This window comes from Colobus angolensis, unplaced genomic scaffold, assembly GCF_000951035.1.
Source record: "Colobus angolensis palliatus isolate OR3802 unplaced genomic scaffold, Cang.pa_1.0 Scaffold80, whole genome shotgun sequence".
NCBI lineage: Eukaryota > Metazoa > Chordata > Mammalia > Primates > Cercopithecidae > Colobus > Colobus angolensis.
This window is the reverse complement of record NW_012121821.1, coordinates 1,897,120-1,919,755: the sequence shown is the minus strand read 5'-3', so window position 1 is coordinate 1,919,755 and position 22,636 is coordinate 1,897,120. Positions and strand designations below refer to the sequence as shown.

The 22,636-nt window shown below is 38.5% G+C and overlaps 1 protein-coding gene and 1 pseudogene across 5 annotated transcripts in view; one reads left to right on the top strand and one right to left on the bottom strand.

Moving 5' to 3' along the window:
* The first annotated feature begins 214 nt into the window (after positions 1 to 214).
* LOC105502633 lies at positions 215 to 704 on the top strand (annotated as a pseudogene). The gene has a single exon (XR_001000368.1). The product of XR_001000368.1 is annotated as a 60S ribosomal protein L32 pseudogene (transcript).
* A 954-nt stretch (positions 705 to 1,658) lies between these two features.
* The window catches only part of MSRB3 (methionine sulfoxide reductase B3), a 190,136-nt gene continuing 169,158 nt past the window's right edge, over positions 1,659 to 22,636 (bottom strand). For all 4 annotated transcript variants that reach the window (XM_011929244.1, XM_011929243.1, XM_011929242.1 and 1 more), the window contains 2 exons: positions 14,922 to 15,019; positions 1,659 to 5,429 (listed from right to left, as the gene is read on the bottom strand). In XM_011929244.1, the coding sequence (XP_011784634.1) occupies positions 5,262 to 5,429; positions 14,922 to 15,019 (266 nt within the window). In that variant the 3' untranslated portion in view covers positions 1,659 to 5,261. The remainder of the gene's footprint in view (positions 5,430 to 14,921; positions 15,020 to 22,636) is intronic.

Sequence of the window (22,636 nt, the reverse complement as noted above, 5' to 3'; positions counted from 1 at the left end):
TGGACATCCTGTGGTCTAGAAAGGCACTGGAAAGCACCATTGGGCGGCCCAGGCTCAGTCCAGAAATGCAAATAGGAATTAAGGTGGTGCTAGTGAATGAGGACAGCCTAGTCCTCCAGGACAAGACAAATGGGCAGTGAGGGACGAGAAGAGCTAAAAGGCATGACATTTTGGAAAAACTATCCACCCACCCCTATAGAAAGAAAAGGGTGGCAGCCATCTCCTCCTCGGCATCATGGCCGCCCTCAGACCCCCTGTGAAGCCCAAGATCGTCAAAAAAAGAACCCAGAAGTTTATCCGGCACCAGTCAGACCGATATGTCAAAATTAAGTGTAACTGGCGGAAACCCAGAGGCACTGACAACAGGGTTCGTAGAAGATTCAAGGGCCAGATCTTGATGCCCAACATTGGTTATGGGAGCAACAAAAAAACAAAGCACATGCTGCCCAGTGGCTTCTGGAAGTTCCTGGTCCACAACGTCAAGGAGCTGGAAGTGCTGCTGATGTGCAACAAATCTTACTGTGCTGAGATTGCTCACAATGTTTCCTCCAAGAACCGCAAAGCCATTGTGGAAAGAGCTGCCCAGCTGGCCATCAGAGTCACCAACCCCAATGCCAGGCTGCACAGTGAAGAAAATGAGTAGACAGCTCATGTGCATGTTTTCTGTTTAAATAAATGTAAAAACTGCCAAAAAAAAAAAAAAAGCCATTTTCGAGGATCAGATATAAATGCCTTTAAAATTAATACTAATTGAAGTTTTCTCCCTAAAAGTTCCAAGGCAGTGGTTCTCAAATTTGAATAAGCACAAGAACCATATGGAGGGCTTTCTAAAATGCAGATTGCTAAGGCCCCAGCCCAGAATTTCTGATTAAGGAAGTCCAAGATGAGGCCTGGAATCTTGTATTTCTGGCAAGTTCCCAGGTGATGCTGATGCCTCAGTGTCTTAGGATTACACTATGAAAAGCAGTGCTCTAAGGTACACTACATGAAGTTGCTGGCCTATGAATTTTAAGATCCCAGGAATATGACTTAAAGAATTGGCTGAAGAACAAAAGTCCTCATCACCCCACTTCTGCCTCCTAAAGTAAATAAATCAACAAAACAACTCAACATTTCAACAACAAATAATACAATACCAAAACTCATCTGTAGAGATGGCTTTTATCAGTGAAATCATCTGTAAGCAGTGGAAAGCTCCTAATATACTTCCCTAGAGAACAATCCTCAATGATAGTATAAGTTTCCTCTCAAATTTTTTAACAGAAGCCAAGGCATCAGCGTGGTATCATTCCTGTATTTTTACCCACAGAGTTTTCATGGTGGAACTCCCAAATCCATATTTTAAGCAAAGAAACATACACAAGCTGCTGAAGATTTTGCTAAGGTGAGGTGAAGGTTGAGTAATTCTGCAAATGTTTCCCTTTCCTCCAGTCTTTCAGATCCCTGGAGGCCTCTCCCAGGGCCTGTGGTATGAAGAGTTGGATTTGACCCTACTGTGAGAAACCAAACTTCCAAAAACTGCATCAGATGAAAGGCTCTCTATACAGACTACAGACTTGTCAGCTGGTTAAGGAGGCAAACAGAACAGTCTGCTACGAACTCTAGTCCATGTATCTCTGCTGAAAATAAAAGGAGTCTTTAGGAATCAAAGAAGAAAATATTTTTATAAAGAAATTTTATTGCATAATTCTTGTATACAATAAACATAGGAAAACGGTTTTTAATGAAAATTCATGTCATTTTTCAAAAGTTTTGAACTGTCTGGAGAAAAATTATTACAAAGCTATCTAAGGCAAAAATAATATTTAACCTTCAAAACAAGAGATAATCCCCATTACCATTTTTTTGTTGTTGTTGTATTTAAAGCAAGACATTTTAAACACAATTAACACGGAGAAGTTTTCAAGTTACTACGTCATTTGCATTAAGAATTTAAATGCATCTAAGAAGTGAAGAGTTTAAACACATGGGAATGCTCTCTAATACAACAGATATTGCTGCTTTTTTCAGATCCATTCTGTTTGAACGTAGGGCTGTACTTTTTGCACCTTCTAATGGTACAGTAAGAGCTGGAGTGCAGAGAGGGAAAGTCCCATGCACTTCCTATGTTAAATGGCATAACTCCCACAGATCACATACACCTCGCCATATTGACTCAGTTCATTGCACTCCATATCCTGCAAAAATAAATCTAGTGCTCGACAGCTGACATTATTGCTCACTGACATTTTAGTAATATATTTCTTTCACGTAAGACAGAAATATACTGAAATTTGATACCACTTAAACCCAAAAGCAATCTGGAATTAAACCACATGCATATACCCCACTTTTTTTCAATAGATGTCGCGTTTTTCTTAAAGTTGATCCTGGAAAATGTGGTAAAAGAAAAACTGGCTTTCCTTGAAACAAAGACTAAGGATTAGAAAAAGAGGGGCTTTTTTTGAGTGAAATGTTAAGCCCTGCAACATAAATGAAGGAACAATGACAATCCAGTCTCTGTGGAGAGGGAAGAGGCCTCTGATTGATCCTCCTTGTCTACCTCAACACTGTGGCCCACATCCCACGGACCCCAGGGGAGGCTATCCTCCCTGGGGCAGCCCAGAGGTGCTGTGTGTGCCTCTGAAGGATGGGCTGCAGGCTGTGGCAAAGCCCGAAGAGACCTATTTCTTTGGCCGCCCCAACATGGAATCCTGGGGTCACTGGGAAATCCTAGGGCTTTCTCTGTGAGGTTGGGAAAGACTTTCAGGATGGTCTGGACACTGATGGCTGAGGTCTGGTTTTACATTTTACACCTCATTTCTAGAAAGACGTGAAGCGTACGAATTCCAGAGTGAATCTAGGGCCTTGGGTGAAATGTCTTGGAATCTGAGGGAGCATCTGGATGCTCAGATAGAAACCTCTTATCGGAGCATCCAGATAAGATTGGGGCTCATCTGGAATCAAGCATACATTACTATAAAGAGTCTACCAGGATGTTGGGCTTCTTAGAGAGGTGCCTGTAGAGAGAGACATGGAAGAATGTGGACATGGCCACACTGACACTGTTTGTCACAGCTTTTCATTCTAATTTCTTCTTGTTTCTTTAAAATTGTCAAATGTCCCTCTTCTTTTTTTGTCTTAGTGTTTACAAGGAAAGCTGTCAGTCTTCATAAGCTTTCAAAGAGTTACAAAAATACATACATATTTTAAACTACAATTCAAGATTAGCATCCAAAGCAACAAACACAATGTACAATCATCACACACCATACCTTCACACCTCGCTACAGCAATGTTGACTTATATCACCATTGTTTATACTTGTGAAAACTTTATTGTGCACAGTGACATACATTCCACCAGACTTAATGTTATAAAGCAACTGAGCAGAGCTTCCCAAAGTAAAACTAGCCGTGTTGCTACAAAGAGAAATTCTGGCTCTTGGCCCAACTGTTTCCATACCAATCAGCTAAGTCAGCCTCCTCTCTGCTTCTTTCCATTTCAAATGCCTGGGCTTTGGCCTTTGAGGCAATTAGAACCAGATCAGTTCAATTTTACAACACTGATCTCAACTGTATAGCAATATAGTGAATTTGCCCTGAGAGTATCAATACATTTTACAAATACTATGAGTCCCAGTTTATACATGAAGAAATAGGCACAGAGGGGCTAAATGGCTTGTCCCTTGTCACAAAGAAGATTGTGTTGAGTATGAAACTTGAGCTTCCGTTTTAGCTTTCCATGTGAATCCCCATGTCTCTCCAGAGGTCACCTGGAGCTCCGTGCACAAAGGCCCCCCCCACTTGGATTCTGTTTGTTACTTGTAGTGTCCTGTCAGTTTTTCTGCCCAGGACTGAACTTTTCAGTACTCAAGACTTCATCCTTGATCTTCTCTGCTCTCTCTCATTCCGGCTGCCTTGATGACGTGTGTTGCCCCTAATATTTTATTTTACACAGTGGAATTTACCAAAATGCCCTTCCAACTGCAGCTGCTTTTAGGTGTGGAGAGAAGGACTTATAAAAAGGTGATGGGCAGGCGTTCTTCTTTTTGAATTTTACACCAAGTGGGGCCCAATATTTTACAGTTGTCTTACATTCCAATGCTGCTTTCTTTTTCTTTTCTTTTCTTTTCTTTTTTTTTTTTCTTTTTGTCAGAATCTCACTCTGTTGCCCAGGCTGGAGTACAGTGGTGTGATCTCAGCTCACTGCAACCTCCACCTCCTGGGTTCAAGCAATTCTCCTGACTCAACCTCCAGAGTAGCTGGGACTACACGCATGCACCACCATGCCCAGCTAGTTTTTGTACTATTATTATTATTATTTTTGAGACAGTCTCGCATTGTTGCCCAGGCTGGAGTGCAGTGGTGCGATCTCGGCTCACTGCAAGCTCCACTTCCTGGGTTCATGCCATTCTCCTGCCTCAGCCTCCCGAGTAGCTGGGACTACAGGCGCCCACCACCACACCTGGCTAATTTTTCATACTTTTAGTAGAGACGGGGTTTCACCGTGTTAGTCAGGTTGGTCTCGATCTCCTTACCTCGTGATCTGCCTGTCTCAGCCTCCCAAAGTGCTGGGATTACAGGCGTGAGCCATTGCACCGGGCCTCCAATGCTTTCAATGGAAAATAAAATAAAATAAAGGCCTAACAGTGAGGTAATGTTTATTTCTCTGCCACAACGCTCAGTATGCCCCTTCAGATCTGGCAACAATTTAACATAAGGAAAGACTTTAGACCTTCACACCCTTTTAGTGAGAAAAAAAAAAAAAAAATGACCTTAGCTCAAACTTTCCACAAAGCTGAGCAGTCTCATTAAGACATCACTCCATCCTTATCTTAGGTGGGTCTGTGCAAAGGCCTCAAGGCCATGTGTCTTGCAAGTCTCCATGCCCTGCACTGCCCAGCTCTGGTCTCTACACTGCAGAGGAGATCTCTATTTTCACATTTGAAGACCATGAACCCTCTGCTTCTGAATCAAAGGGGGAAAAACTGCAAAAGAAGCCATGTGCTCAAAGAAGAGAATGCCAAAGGGTATAAGTGGTTTGTGAAGAAGTTTCACAAAGCTGTCTCCATTTGCTAAAGCTATAAACTGTTATTGATCTAGTCAATAGCAAAATACATGGATGGCCAGGGCTTCTGTTTAAGCAAAAGAAGAAAAAATATCAATAGCACAAACTGCCCTTATAGTTTTTGAAAAAATATATCTATTAAGATAAACAATTTTGATTTTTTCAATAAGCTGTGCATTAAGTACACTTTGTTTCCATCACTCTCCATTACTCTAGAGCTCCGCTTTGTCCGCCTGGGCTGGGCTGGCGACCCCACTGCCTCCCTCGGCGGCGCCACTGCTATCCGCAGGTGTGAAAGACAAGGCAGCCGAATTTATGCAGTATCTTTTCCCAGTTGGACGAGGCCCATCATCAAAAATGTGCCCAAGGTGAGCACCACACTGCAAGAGAAGAACAAAACGTCAGGGAAAAGCATGTACAAAGCAGGCTTTGAGAGGAATTCACATTAAGCAGTTTAAATGGATGACCAGCCTGTAGAGAAATGAAGGAAACCATCGTGGATGATTTCTAATCTGCCTGTCAATAGCCGCAAAGATGGTTTCTGGCAGGCTTTGTGCCACATGCTGAGAATAAAAAACACCAGAATTGTGCATATCAGAAATCGTTTAAGAGCCACTGTATTTTTTGATCTGTGAAGTCTCTCAGCCAGCTGAAAAATGACTGCAGTAATTTTATGAATCAAGTTGACCCTTGATCTTTCCTTGTAAGAAACATGGCAGAATGAAATCTTTCCCCCTGACATTACTTTTGGCTTTGGATGGGTGGGTTTCAGATATGCAGAAGTCCACTGAAAAGATACTGTTTAACTGGCCATGACAGAGGTGATGTTTGCTTTCATGGGCAGTAAAACTTAACATCAGAGAAGCATTGGATGTTCTTGGAACCTAGCGAAGCAATGGCAAGGCTCAATGGATTTATGTCACAGTCACCAGGGCTGCAAATGTAGCAAAAGGAAACATCTCTAGCGTACGCAATTGTTTTTTTCCTGGCTTCCAATAAGTAGAGTATCATGTTGGCTTCTTTATCCAAATGAACTATAATATAAAGACAAGGAATAAGCTCTTTAGCTAAAATCAAAGTTTACTGACTATTCAAAAAGCTGGAGAAGAAGAGACATAAGGTCTAGACAGAGGCAGAAGGAGCATCATGTTGGTGTTTGAGAGAAATCCAGCCCAGAGAAAGTTTCTCCAAAAAGGCTGGCTCAGTGAATACCCCTACACTAACCGCATTGATGCTGGGTTCAGCTCCAGGAAATGAAGGTACATGTCACACTTAGATATCTACTACCCTCTTCCAGCAGGGACAGGGCGAATGAAATGGAGACACTTGTGCACCATATTCAAGCAGGCTGTGAAAATCCATCATTTATCACGCAACAAAGAAACCAAAGCCTGGGGTAAATGACTTCCATTCATTCACTTATTAATGGAGTGCCTGCTATATGCCAGGCACTGTTGTACACTCTGGAGTACAGGCAACAATCCCTGGCCTCATAGAGCTTACATTCTAGTGGGAGAGACAGACAGTACACAAGAAAACAAGTGAACTATAAAGCATGGAAGGCAGAAAGCAATGCTAAGGGAGGAAAAAAGGAAGGTGATATGAAATGTTAGGGTGGTGAGAAGAGGCCTACCTGGGGTGACTTTGGAATAAGGACCAGGAGGAATTGTATCTCTAGGGGAGGGCATTTTGAGGACAGGGAAGAGTCAAGATTTAGGTAAGAGTATGAGAGAAAAAGCATATCAATGATTTGTTAATTCTCACTGTGCTGGTTTGGTGTATAAAACACTTACTTGTAAGTTTCAAGGGAAGAGTATGAATTGACAAGGGACTGGGGCTGAGATACCAAATGGAGATGAAGAGAGAAAAATGAGGGAAGGTGCTCATTACAATGAAAAGCACTAGAATCTTAGTTTCGCTGTTGAACATGCTAAGCTCAATTCTCAAGTGTTCCCTAGTTATTAATAAATAGCAGAAATAGCAACTTTGACTGTATGGCACTTCCATGTTAAAAGTGCATTCTCATTTCACTGCCAGCAAACTCTGTCAGTTTATTAGAGAGCTAAAAATGAACCCTGAACTGATTTGATCTATTGCCTAGAAAATATGAAACAGGCCTAAAAAACAAATCCTGTATTATTTTACCACATTCTATGCAGGTTTAGGTAATATCAAGGCTGACAGCTCAGATTGCTTTTCCTTTCTATAAACAAGTGATGCCAAATTTTTAGGCATCCATAGCTAAGATGAACCAGTAAAAATACATATGCTTGCCCAATGGACACAGGAAACACCCATTTCTGCCTGCCAAAAGAGTCAAGGTGCTGTCCAACGGGAACTAGTGCTCTCGGTGACCAGTGTGTGCACAATTACTGATCTCAGATGCAGCTCCAGCACTTGGATCACTTGGCAGTTAAGAGATGAAGTTTTCATATACCTACAAGCCTTAGGGGTATGTGTGTGGGGGTGTGTGTGTGTGTGTGTGTGTGTGTGTGTGTGTATGTAATGAGAGAACGCAGCTATCTGGGAAAAATAAGTGATATTGCCTTTGCTAATAATCTCTTGAGCATCTTTAGAAAACATTTCTATTTATTCTACACCAAAAATAAAGCATAGTAAGGATATATTTGAAGATGTTTAAGAATAAGTTATATGGTCTTAATTTCCCAAATCATATTTTCAAAATCCAAATTACAGTAATTGAATCTGTTGAACTGGGTTTTCAACCTGTAGTTTCATTTGCTAATCTGGAACTAGTATTCTGGTTAAATAGAAAGGAAAACACTGATTCTAGGCACTGATTCTAACTGTTCTGGTTAAATAGAAAGGAAAACACTGATTCAAGGCAAAAGAAAAAGGAGAAGGGAGGAAGAGAAATTACAGTTAGAAAAAGACAATGAAAACCATTTGCTAACAAATATATGGGTTGAGGATGGGGGTAGAAAAATCCTCAGAAACAGATTGAGTCCCCTGAAAATGATAGTTATGGCTTCATTATACTTGCCACAGGGTGTTCTGGAAGACTCACAGCAGCCTTAGGTTACTGAGGGAGTAGCATCATCTCAAAACATAGAAAGGTGTTCATCCGTATCTGTGGCACCACATACATGCCCACCCCACTGCCAACAAAGCTATTTGTCTGAGGGAAGCCTAACCACGCAGTGCCATTCGTGCCTCCTCCCAGGTAAACCTAGTCTCCCAGAAAGGACTGTTACCTGGGTTCTTTGAAAAGTGCACAAGCCTTAAAGGCTCCTTCCTGAGAGGATGCGCATGGAGCCCATTCTTTGCAGCTTCTAGTCCTGGGAAAGCTGGGAGGATAAATGGTAGTTGCCAGAGATACATTGTTTCTTTTAGCTGCTGCAAGCTCTGCCTCCCAGGCCCCAGCCAACTGGCAATGTGTTAGGGTCTCTCAGCACAACTGGTTGTAACTGAAACAAACTGGTTGCCGGATGAAGAAATCTCTGAGACCTGCTGTTAATGATTTATTTCAGGATAGAATCTTTAGGGTGCATTTTGAACGTTATTTTTAATGGTTATGTGTTTCTTTATTTCTCAGGTAAATGTACCTGAGTATTCTGGTCTTCATTCTGAAGAGCATCAGATGATTGTTTAAAAGAAAAAATTTGAATTCTCACAAGAATCCTTTGTCACCTAAACCTCCTACTCAGAAACTCTGGCAGCTAAAGAATCTGCAGAGAACCAAGGGAAAGGACCCCCCTAAATAAGTGTTTGAGCATCAAATTTAACATAATTCCTTAAAATCTGACTGCAGTTCTCAATTGTATACATAAGAAACACAAATAATGTATTCAACACAGTTACATTTTTCTGCACTGATGTATTTCCCACTGTCTTAGAGGTTTTTCTCCTAGCTATTCCTAGGATGTTTGGGCTTTATTATTGTCATTTTCTCTTAAGTGTTTGATCTATGAAATGAAGCATTTTCAAAGCAGGGCTTTTACACTTGGGCACATGGGGCAGGATGGGAAGTTTTAAGAAAAGCAATTTACTTTGCCAGTAGTATTCTATTTTCTCCCAGTGTTATTGAAGACACTTGTGTGTAAGTGGGGGCTTTTTTCCTCTGTGCTTGTGATATTAATCTTTTGCCAAGGAAATGACTGTGAAGTCACCAGTTTAGCATTATGATTTTACTGAAAGATCAAGAAAAAGAGAGATGGGCTGTGAGTCTGAAGCCCTATTGTAACATATGTGTATCTTTAATCATCAGCAATATGTGAGTTGTCATCTGTAGAAGATTAATAAGGTTTGGGGTTTTTACCAAAACCTACTTAACTTTTGAAAAATACTTTCTATTGGTGCATATTTACCTTTTTGTTGATTTGGCTGACTTAGAACAAATTAATAATGATCTTAAACAAACTTAAGGGACTACACCATAGACTCAAGCAGTAATAGCAGAACTCATAAATAGACTCCAACACGGGCAATTTCAGAGATCTGATGGTTTCCGCAAAGAATATTACAAAAAGTTAAGTGATTTATTAGTCTCCCATTTGCTCCAGATGTAGAATTTTGATCTGAAGAGGGACGAATTCCCCAAGTATTCTAGAAGGAACTTACTTCACTGAACTACAGGTTAAACTGTGGAAATCTAACCTCTTTGCACTGAATTTAAACTCCTGACAAAACGTTGCTTAACAGGCTGGGGTTGGAGGATTAGGGAAAGGCTGTCAAATAATTATTCATAGTAGTCAGTGAAACTGGAATAGAAGCAATGTATTTTATCACTAGTTGAAAATATAAAGTAAATTAAGGAAAATTCTTTATAGCTGAAAATTGTTACAAAATGGCTGCAGTTGGAGGGAAAATATATGTGCCCACCAAAGTGAGTAAATTTAAGATGAAGATCCTCTTTGGAAGAGATAACTGAAATGTAATTCCTCAATTCAGTAGGTGGAATAACAAAGGAGAACTCATACAGTTGCAACCAAAATCAGAATATAACAGGGTACCCATAAGCAGCAATTATAATGAAGACAGTGAAGAATCTCTCCTACCCTTGCTTGTTTTCAATGCTGTCAATGCAAAGATTAGGCAGTGTGCTATTTCCTACACAACAATTCTTTTAGACCTCACTGCAAGACTTCTAGAAAAAGTGGTGACAGGACTGAACCAATCTTAACTCTCTCAGTAAAAATTTACTAAAAACTTTATCTGAGAAGCCACTGGACACACGGACAAACCTCTTTACGATGTACTGTAAAGAGGTGGTAGGATATTGGCTCTCAATGAGTCTACAATTCCTATGCAAATATGAAGCCTAATTCACTGCATGCATGGTGTCATCCCTACCACAATTTTTTTAAAAAAAAGAATCCTAAGCACTAAAGTGAGAATTAGGTAGGAACCAAAAGAACAATGAAATATTGCCATATTGCCAAACTGCTGATCAGGTTGAGTCGATTTACGTTTTGTCCATGAAAGCTCAGTTCATTTGTAGAAGTTGGCAGTTAAAGGTTCTTCGTATTTAGATACTCCATCTTTACCAAAAGGAGAGAAATACACCACATAACATATCCGACAGAAAATGTCTACAACACACTAAAAGCATCGAATAGATTTTTTATAACACAAAACATATTGAGGCAATTCAGTCCAGAGAAAAGACAAGCCACGTAAATCAAAAATACAACAATAATTTTAGAAAGAGAACAAATCAGATAAGTTTCCCACATTATCTCACCAGCAAAATAATAATAATAATAATAATAATAATAATAATAATAAATAATAATAAAATAAAACCCTTAAAAATGGGAGAAGTTGGCTGCATAAATGTCTTCTTTTTAGAAGTGTTTGTTCATATCCTTCACCTACTTTTTAATGGATTTGTTTGTTTTTTATCTTGTAAATTTGTTTAAGTTCTTTGTAGATTCTGAATATTAGCCCTTTGTCAGATGGATAGATTGCAAAAAATTTTTTCCCATTCTGTTGGTTGCCTGTTCACTCTGATGATAGTTTCTTTTGCTGTGCAAAAGCTCTTTACCTTAATTAGATCCCATTTGTCAATTACACCATGGAATACTATGCAGCCATAAAAAAGGAAGAGTTCATATCCTTTGCAGGGACATGGATGAAGCTGGAAGCCATCATCCTTAGCAAACTAACACAGGAACGGAAAACCAAACACCCACATGTTCTCACTCATAAGTGGGAGTTGAACAATGAGAACACATGGACACAGTGAGGGGAACATCACACACCAGGGCCTGTCGGGGGATTGGGGGCTAGGGGAGGGATACCATTAGGAGAAATACCTAACGTAGATGACGGGTTGATGGGTGCAGCAAACCACCATGGCACGTGTATACCTATGCAACAAATCTGCACGTTCTGCACATGTTTCCCAGAACTTAAAGAATAATAAAAAATAATAAAATAAAATAAACAGGAGAAGTTCTGAGCAGGAGAAGAGACTACATGAACTGAAAAACTATAAGGTAAAAAAAGATAAACAGATAATGGAAAAATAGTGCTAAAACGAGAAACTAGGAAGTAAAATACAAGTGATCACTCTAGCATGGGAACTATTAAATCTTTTATTTTATCAAGTCAAGGTAAAAAAAGATGCTGAGAAAAAGGAAAATTAAAAAAAAAGAAAAAATTGTAAAACAAAAGGAAAATAAATGTGCATGGAACACACAAATAAAAGACAGAGAAATTGAAATGAAAGATACCAAGTCCACTTGAATTCAGTATGATGTTTTTGTGCTTAGGTGGCAGACACCCCCTCCTCCATCCACAAGGGCAAGTGTATGGCACACATACTATTTGTTAGTGCTGGAACCTCATTCTCTCCTACATGGAAGTTACTTTACTCCAAAGTATGTATTTTCATACATGCCTTAGCAGAACAAATTCCTCTCCCTCTTTTCTTTAAATTTAAGAGTTCTATTTAAGAAAGGGTCAAACACTTTCTAAATATGAGAAGTGAAGGTTGTGGAAAAAGAAGTCAAAAGGGAGCAGGTCAGTAATGGTTCCTCATACAACTGTTAGGAAAGAACAGGAACAGGGAACAGTCACCTTGGGCTTTAACTGCGGGGCCAACAGCTATGCTTGGTTTAGCTTGACTTCTTTTAGGAATGTTGCCTAATTTTGGCATTGTTTGTGGGTTTCATTTCTCTTTGGTCACCGTAGGACATCTTAATAATGATCTTTCCTAGACTATTACTGATGTTATCTCTGTGACTGGCACAGAGAAAGAAAGAAGTTTATTCCAACAGTGAATTATAAGAATTTGTCACAAAGAGATTGGAGAGTAGGGTCATAAGGAAAGTTAATATCTTATGCTTCATTTTTCTGTGCCTTTTAAATTTAGTTTTCATAAGATTCAATGTTTGAAAATGGGTTCTGAGTGAAAACGAGAAAAAAACAATCATGTAACAGCATTTGTAGCTTGAAAAGGAAAAGAAACAACGATTAGTCTTAAAAGTTTTACTAATTGCTGTGTACCTAAGTTACAAATTAATGTGAGCCATCCTACTTATAGTTTACCTTTTTGTGACAGTTATAAAATCATTGATCAAATTTAATTGAATTTAAACTAAATTGCAGGTTGGGCATGGTGGCTCATGCCTGTAAATCCCAGCACTTTGGGAGGCTGAGGCGAGTGGATCACTTGAGCTCAGGAGTTCAAGACCAGCTGGGCAACATGGTGAAACCCCGTCTCTACCAAAATTACAAAAAGTTATCCGGGTGTGGTGGTGTGTACCTGTGATCCCAGCTACTTGGGAGGTTGAGGTGAGATGATTGCTTGAGCTCAGCAGGTGGAGGTTGCCGTGGGCCAAGATTGTGCCACCGCACTCCAGCCTGGGCGACAGAGTGAAACCCCATTTCAAAAACAAAAAACAAACAAAAAAATCCCCAAAACTAAACTGCATTAAGCCAACTGCTGGAAGATCATGGGATTTTTAAATTTTAATGACTCTTTTCAAGCTGTCTATCTATCTGGGCACCATAAAGAGCTCTGGAGAGTACCCTAATTCAAGTCTCAGCTCCGCCACTTAAATCCACATAAACTGATCCAAGTTTAATTGTTCTCTTTGTGCGTCAGTTTCTTCAACTGTAACATAACAGAGAAAAAAAAGTACCTACCTCAGAAGGTTATTGTGAGCATTAACCAGAGGAGCTTTTAAAAATGCTGCTCCCCACACTAAACCCGTCCAATTACATTAGACCCTCTGTGGGTGAAACCCAGCACCAGAAAGTTCCACTATTATCATCAGAGACTCCATTCTGAGAAACAAGAGTGAGCTGAAAATGTGATTCAGATAAAATATGAAGTCTAATTTTCAAGGGAGAGAGCAGTCCTCACACTTGGAGGACAGGAAACTTGCCAGTCTTTTTTTTCTTAAATAAAAACAAAAATTCATCAAATGGTTAGGTTCAAACCAATCTCCCTCCCTACTTGGTAGTAAATATGCCACCTACTCCCTAAAAATCTTGTGCCTGGTGGAGGGGGTTAAAGAAAAATGGATAAAGGGCAGGTAAAGAATGCTGAGGGAGGCCCATATGGCAATCACTTTGCTATTACAGCTGCCTGATCATGCCCCTGTACCTCTGATATATCCAACAGATTCCCCAACAAAATACCCTGTGGGGTCAATAACTTTCAATGCCACAATATTGCAAACTTTACTTTTCACTTATTTAAAGCAGATTAAAAGAACAAGACTGATTTCCATAGAATACGCAGCTGCTCTTATTCCATGTAGATGGAGATTCTATGTCTCTGTGTTTAAGCACAAAATACCCACAAGTTCAAGTATCTCGATTGTGGGTGTCAGATTAACTATTTTTGCCTCCTCCTCAACACATGCTCATTTGCTTCCTTAGAGTCAGCATTAATTTGGTTAGAGCAGATGGACAGAATAATTACAAAATTATTGGAAATGAGGATGTCTGTATATCAGGAGAAGCAGAAAAGGAATTACCTTATCTCATATAGCTGACCTACCACTGAACTTTCACTTCCCACAGCCTCTCTTCAACCACCTTCCTCACACCCACATAAAAAAAGAGATTTCTGAGGTCTTCCTTGATTGTCTTTGGATCACTGCCATTAGAGGCATTCTGACTGAACAGTGGGTACACAGAACTGCAAGGAGAGGGAGATTATCAAAATATCAGGTTATACAAAGCCACATAATGAAATCTTCATATGCCCCAGGAACAGCCCACTCTTCACTTTACTGAGCCAATTGAAGATGATTTTTTCCTACCATTGATTTTGTTTAATAGTAGTGAAGCCAATAACTGGCTTCACTTTTATTTTATTATTATTTTATTTTATTTATTTGTTTATTTATTTATTTATTTATTTGACATGGTCTTGCTCTGTTCCCCAGGCTGGAGTTTTATTTATTTATTTATTTGACAGGGTCTTACTCTGTTGCTCAAGTTGGAGTACAGTACATGATCACAGCTCCCTGCAGCCTCGACTTCTGGGCTCTAACGATTCTCCTGCCTCAGTCCCCTGAGTAGCTAGAACTACAGGCATATGCTACCATGCTATGCTAAGTTTTAAAATATTTTCTGTAGAGACGAGGTCTCACCGTGTTGCCCGGACTGGTCTTGAACTCCTGGCCTCAAGTGATCCTCCCCACTCGTCCCTCTCGAAGTGTGGGATTACAGGCATGAGCTATTATGCCGGCCTTAACATTCCACTAGAGTTGCTAAACACCTGAACATAGGCATCCCTCGGACTTCATATAGACTTCATCAAGCTTGTCTGTCCTTCTTGTGACCAGTCACTTGGCTTTAGTTGCTATAGTTAGCATAACCAGGAGTCCTGAAAGTGTCTGCAATGCAGAGGGAGCAGCGTATTGGGTTTTCAGAAAGGATGAACTCACCTGAGAGCAGCTTGTTTCCACCCTGTGCATCCCATAGGAAAAGTCATCTGTGAATGTGATTGCCTCAGAAGTGATCACATCGTGGAATGAAGGCCAACCTGGGGCACAGCAGGCACAAGAACCAAAGCAGAGACGAGAGATACATAGCCTTGGGTTAGAATGCATTTTAAAGAATATTAAGCAAATAATGAAAATCCTTAGTATATGTTTAACTTTTCAACCTGAAAAAAAGAAAGGTCAAAAGCTGAAGGAAAATATATTTTACAAGAGTACAGTAATTTTTTAACCCCTTCCTCACATTCAGATTACAGTTGCATTGGGGTTTGGTGCTTCATAAGACATTCTTAGACCATCCAATAGTTTTCTAAAGCATCCTTGAACTTAGAAGGTTCTCTCTCACCACTCTTTCTCTTGTCTTCAGAGTCACTGGGCATGGCCCTGAAGCACCAAGAATCTTCCATTATGATGTTTTCCAAAACACAATTAGTTGGTCTGGCTGTTAACTTTTCAACTATTCCATGTCTCCTTAGAAAGCAAGCTTTTTCAGTACGTAGTTCAGATAGTTAAAATATTTTTTTAAAAAAACAACTATCCTGTTGTCACCATCCTCATCTAATTTCCTGGAACAAGGGCTATCTGGAAATCGTAGCATCTATCTATTTTTATGGGCAAGAAGCTTGTTCACTTCATAGGCGACTCATAGAGCATCAGTCCTCAGACATCTCTGGGTAGCACCTTGTCTCAAAGAGCATCTAGTTCCAATTTTTATTTATTCTAGTGATTTTAAAAATATATGCACACTTTAAGAAACTTGATGGTAAATGGATCATAAGATTGTACAAATGTTTTGAGTGTACAGTCAGGTTTTATGTTCAGTACTTATGGGCATGTTTTTATGTTTTCCCAAAATATGTCTGGAGTTACTGAGCTGAAGCCTGAATCCCCAAAATGATGAAAGAGGGACGATATTGCTGAAGTGCTGGTGCATTTTTTTTCTTTTTCACAAATCAAATTTACTTCTGCAGAAAGGAAGAAGCCTGTTAAGAACCTGGTGCTTTGTGTTAACACACCTATTGAAAGAAAACAGAATGCAAATTTCAACAACACAATTCGCAGTTTCAAACAAAACAAATTAGATTAGGCCAAATCTCCCAAGCTCCCTCATCTCCCACAGTGCAAGAGTATAGTATTGATAGTCAGTGCTAGATTTAACACTGAGAGTTTTAACACTTTCCAATTCCTTGATTTGAGCTCAAAATTGCTACAAAGCACCAGGAAAACCTTAACCTTCTAGACTATAACCTTTCACAAAAATTAATTATGCTGAGACATACTAGTATTCTTAAGAAAATGAGTATCTTCCCATATTCTAAATTCTAAAGAGAATTTCAGTATATTCCAGGCTATAATATTTGGTTCACAATGGTTACTTGACACATTTAGGGGTTCCTCTTTGTTAATAATAGAAGTGCCAATTGCTAGTGAAAACAGGTTTAATGGTGATATTTGAGGACATTGAAAAATAAAGTCATTTATCTATGAAAAGAAAGAAAACATTCTGTATTTTCCTTTTTAACGTTAACTTCAAGGGCATAACTCATTTAATTGCAATTTAAGGCTACTAATATTATGGAGGGACACACTTGATTTAGTAGTAAACAGGCAAACAGGTTTAGGAGTTTTATTGTTGTGTTAAATTTACTATAAAGCTACCTTACTCCAGCACCGCATAGTCCTATTCCTAGAATTCAAAATAGGTATAGAGAAATAGATATACACACATATATTTTTCCTTTATGCTACATTGCATCTTATGTTTATTTATCTTGTTCTAGACATCACCCTGGATTTGTAATTTATTTTCATGCCTTCCTCCCTAACTAGTTAGTGAACACCTTGAAGGCAGAGTCTAACCTCATTGACCTGAGTATTCTTATTGCCTAACACAGTGTCCAGTACAAAGGCACAACTCAAATGTTTCTTAAACTGATTTCCAGTTAGCCTTAAATAAGCAAATGAGATAAACAATTACAGCACATCAGAGAGTTCCACAAGAAAGAGAAAGAATAAAATCATACTCCTTACAGACTAAATTAGGAAATGTCAATGCTAGTTTCTCACTGCAGTATCCAACTTGGCTCAATCACTGTAATTAAGCCTCTTTATGTAGGGAAGAGGTTTACTTCTTGTGTATTTAGGAGAGGAGAAACATGAAGTTCATATAGTTCACTCATTTTACAAGGTTTTGGGGGTGGGAAGGAGCAGAAGGATAAGTTATTTGCCAAGGTTACACAGGCAGTAAGTAGCAAAGCCAAAACTAGGATATGAATACTCTGACTTTAGGACTCTCTTCTTATGTTCTACTTTCTTCCTCAATTTTTTCTACCTGAATTAGATACGCACAGGATTTTCCAGAAAACTATATTCAAGAATAGAGCAGGATGAGGGAGGTTGAAACAGAGTGCAGGTCTCAAAAGATTTCAGTGTTTCTGGGAAACTGTTGATGCTTGAATAGTTTGTTGTTTACCATGACATTATTTAAACATTAGAAGAGACACTCAAAAAATAAAAATAAATAAAGATATTTCAAAACTCCCCAAAACTCACAATCTCCCTTTGCCCTGTAGAAGAGTTGGCAGTTTTCAAAATGGAATATTCAATATGTCAACCCAAATCTTGATTAGTGGAGATGGACAGGAAAAATCACGCTGGAGACTGTAACTCCCTGTGGTGGAACACACATTTCAAAAGAGAATCATGGCTAACTTGGCCAGTCAGGTTAACAAAGGAGAATGCTGAGTTTCTTTGCTAGATTTCTCAGAAAAAGTGACATTCTATACAAAGAGTACATCAGAAAGGTAAGTACTTAATGACAATCAAACTAAGAAGGACCTTCCCACAATAATAAATTGTCTTATGGCAGAGAAGCCACAGTGATGACAGCACTTTGAAAACGGAATTCCCTCATCATGTGAAAGTATTTAAAGAAGGAACTCTTCACTGCTGTAAAAATCCTCAAAGGAAACCTTGCCCCCACTCCTAATAATAAGGAAAGTGCTTCAAAGGGTGATAGGCAAAGACTGAAGCAATCTGCATCTTGTAGAGAAAATTATCTTGAGCAAAAGGGTGGGGGAAGGGGAGTGTGTTTATGTCAGTTTTGACATTAAAGAAAGATAATCCATCCTCCTTTCTCTAGGATTTTTCTTTTGGTCTTCTAACCAAACATTATTTGTTTTGGATGCATTCCATGCACTTTTTAAAAGAAAAGTCATGTGAAAACCTGTATAAGCAGTATCAGTTCACCCCACCCCCAATACATCCCTTAGTTTCTATTTGATGACACTGGATTAGGCCTATTATAATTTCATTTCAAATAATATAAACTGTACATTTTAGATATTAGCCTATTATTATCAAGGATGCCTTATTTTCAATAAATAGTTTCACCCCTCAAAGAATTCCCATCTCCAGATAGCAAATAAATATATGTAGTACAACTGAAGCAGGCAGGTTGAAATATGGCAGTTCTGCCTCAATTTTATTCATCCATCAGGCCACAACTCATCTGCAGATATAATATCATACTACTCATATCATGTGAAGCAACTCCAGAATATGCTCATCTTCATCTCAAATATAAGAGCAAGTGATCCAGATTAGTTGTTGTAGCTTCTTTGGTGCTTGCTATATCATCTACACTAGAATGGATTTTTTTAGATTGCAGTATAAATAATTATTCCCCCTCCAACCCATAATGTAGCTTAATAAATCTGTTTCAAGTCTACTTGAGCCCATAATTGAATAATGGCATAGCTCTCCAGTAGTATTCTGTTGATAAATTCTAAATGCTTCATGCCAACTGCCTCATAAGGAAAACTTTCGTAGCTCTCCATCCCAATCAATCCCACCTTCTTTAAAAAAATCTGTGAAACATATTGTTAAAGTTAGCAACAGAGTGTAAACAAGTTGAAGCCAATTCTATCTGTATCATGTCTAGAAAATGTGGCCCTCATTGTCCTATTCTTAATTTAACAAGAACTGCTATTCAGCTTCCATGCTCCCTAATCCTTCCCCACCCTAAAATAAAAATTAGAAACCTTGGTAATCAGCTATATGACTCACCTGTAGAACCTAGCAGAAACTACTCACGAATGAGAACTTACTGAATTGAAAGATAATTATACATCTTTTGTTATTTTCAAATGTAAAGTAAGTTTGAACACAACGAATCCCACTGGGCTTGGGTGATGATTCAATAATGCTGATACATATTTTAGCACAGTTTTGATGAGACAAGCTGGAGGTATAGGTCCTTATTTGTGTGTGTATCAGTCCTCACAGCTCTCTAATTCCAGGTCATATTTCAAAATTTGTAGTACTCGGATTATTTGTAGCTGGAATCTGCTAACCTCACTGACCACAATTTACCTTATTACCTAACTCAAAATAAATAATCCAACTCTCTGTGTAGTCCCCCTGCTAACAAGAATTGTTTGAAGCTTAGAGCCCTGACTCTTGCCAAATTATTTAATATTCACTTGAACTGATGCTTCAAGTATAACTTGTATCTCATTTAAAAACTGATTTTTTATTCCCCTTCAAAGACCCATTTGGTTGCAATATAGTCTTCCAAAAATTTAAGTGGTAATCAACCCAATATGTGCATGTGGTAGAAAATCAAACAAGATGGCTCATAATGAAACACTCCCTGTCAGTTTTGCCATACCCACAGGAAACCATGATAAATAGATTTTCTGTTTAATTCTTTAAAAATATGCTTATGCTGCTGTCTCTTGATTATTTCATTTTAAACCTGTGCTGTCCAATACAGTAGTTATCAGTCATGTCACTGTTTAAATTTGAATTAATTAAACTTAAATAAAATTACAGTTCCTCAGTCACACTAGCCACATTTCAAGTTCTCAACAGCTACAAGTAGCTAATGGTGACCATATTAGACAGCACAGATATACATATAGAACATTTCCACCAAGATTTCCATAGACATAGGACATTTCCATCATTGCACAGTGACGTTTTAGACATTATGAACGGATTTCTTCTTATGAAAGATTAAGATTTAGCATTCATACCTACATAATCTCCCCTCCATTCCCCTTTCCAATCTTTTAATATTTAGGTTATTTTTAATTTCTTGAAAACCTCATTGGGTAATGTCTGCCTCTTGAACTAGAATGTAAGTAAAAATAAAAGCAGAGAGTTTGTTTCATTTACCACTGTATTGGCAACAAACTAAAAGAGTACCTGCTATATAAAAGGTGTTCCAAAAAAACTATCTCATAAATGAACAACCAAATGCATGAATATCTAGCTTAAGTAGATATTTAGTAGCTTAAGATAATAGCATTCGGCTCCCCACTCTCATCTTCCTTGGCACCATCATCTTCCCTCCGCCTATCCTTTGCCCCATTCCAAAGACCAACCATAATTAAGTCTTCCGTGCTTTTCTATAGATTCTAAGAGTTGAAAACTAAGCAACATTATTTGTATTATTCTGCCAAATCCTTACTGCAACAAGCAATCCTAGGAGACCAAAAATCAAATTGATTTTCCATTTTTTCACAGCAACACTTGTTAAAAGGCATGCCACGCTTCTTTTTATTTTTGTTTGGATTATGACTTTATTATACAACTGTACAAACTTCTGTATTCAAAGTTTTACTTTTTGAGTTTTTAATTACAAACATTTCAAGCATATGCAAAAGTATACAAATAATAGACTAGGTATCCACAATTGAACAGATGTTCACTGCCCAGGTTTCACAGATATTACCTTGTTTTCTATATTGGCTTCAGGTTTCGTTCTTCTCCTCTTTCTCCAACAATTACAGCAGATCTGCCTCTAACCTTGTTCCCTACTCTTATGCCTCCTAGTACTCCAAAGACAATTACTTACCTACTATTCCCACACTGATTTTGATTCATCTTCTACATATGTCTATATCCAGAAACAATATATACTGTTTTAAATGTTTAGAATTTTATATAAATGGCATTGAATTGTAGGTATTTTTTTGACAACTTATTTTTTCACATTATTGTTGATCTCTGGCTTTCTTGGTAACCCTATCATCTTATTTTATAAACAAAGTATCTTTTCAAATATTTCTGAGAATATTAACTAGAGAGTTGTTTTATTTTAGCTTTTCTATGATTCTCTAAAATATCTCTGCTCCTTCTGGGGCAATTCTTCTCCTTATCTTGATTTTTAAATTTCAAGTTCTTGGTTTCCTTCATATGTCTTTGTGGATCTTTGATCAACAGTTCCTATTTAAACGTGGAGGCCAAGGTCAGTTATCCTACACATCTGATGGAGGTTTTCTCTGCTATTAGATGTAATATGGGTTTGTATCCTTAGCAAGCCTTTCCTCTGAATATAAAAGCTGCCTGAGAACTCCAGGACTGCTCTCGTCAGTTGCTGATGGACAAGGTTTCATCCTGGGGTTCCCTGAATACCTCAATGGGGAATGGTTTACTCTGGAATATCATCACCTCAATAGCAGCCCCAATTATCCCAGACAGGCTGTTTAATATCTTAAGAGAGCAGTCTTCCAGGCTTGTTTTCTTGTGGGTAACTAATGATCTGTCATTCTAAATACAAAGATAAGGAAAATATAAAACTAGTCTAGTTGTTCTTTAGACTTTCAGTTAAGCACCTTGTTGTCAGGCCCTCATTTTGCTCTTGCAAATTGAAGAATTGAGTTCCGAGCCCTTTTGTAATTCTGCTGGGCATCTGCAACAACTCTTGTACATATTTTGGGCTGCAGCTTTCTTTAATCAGTCATACCCATTAATACATTTTTTTTTCTTGGGAAAACTCTGAGCTTCCTTTTCTACTCAAGGCTCCCTACCCCACTCCAATTCTCTTTGCAATGGATTTCTCCTACTTTTACTCCTTCTACTCCTCCTCTTCTTTTTCCTACTCTCATTTTTAAAGAGGTCTCTTGTGAGAGAGGGGAAACAAACATGTATGCTCAGTTTATCATCTTGAATAAGAAGGTAAGATTTCTTTTTAATAAACTGCAGACATTAGTCTCTTGATCTAACATTTTATTTGAAGAAGCAACAAATTTGAGGCATCGTAATTTTTCTACTAACTACAATTACATTTTAGAAGCTTTAATGATAAAAATATCAAAATCAGTGTAAGTTTTAGCAGCGTTAACTGGCTCAGATTTCACTGTGTGGCTAAAAATGGATTATGGGTTAGCTGTATGAGATTAACACAAACTTTTATGACATCTGCAATGGCATCTGAGTTAGAATCAGTAGGTTAGAATGGTCTCTTCATTGCCTAGTTCAGTGGAAAGGAATTTCTTAGACCACTTTTCAAGTTTATATTTGCTTGGTATTGTTTGAGAATTTCTTGTATTTCTTCCCTCCTGCTATTACAAATATAAGGACGTGTCCCCCTTTATGCTGATGACATGATTTCATTACTTCAAACAGTAGTGTCAAGAAGCAAACTAGTTCAGTTCAGACAAAGAGTAAATATGACAAAAAGAAAATCACTGGTTTTGGCAAACATTCTCCCATACCTCATTCAGCTTTATTAAGAGGTATCTGAAATAAAAAATGATACTTAAAATATTTATCTTGGCCAGGCATGGTAACTCACACCTGTAACCCCAGCACTTTGGGAGGCTGAGGCAGGTGGATCACCTGAGGTCAGGATTTCAAGACCAGCCTGGCCA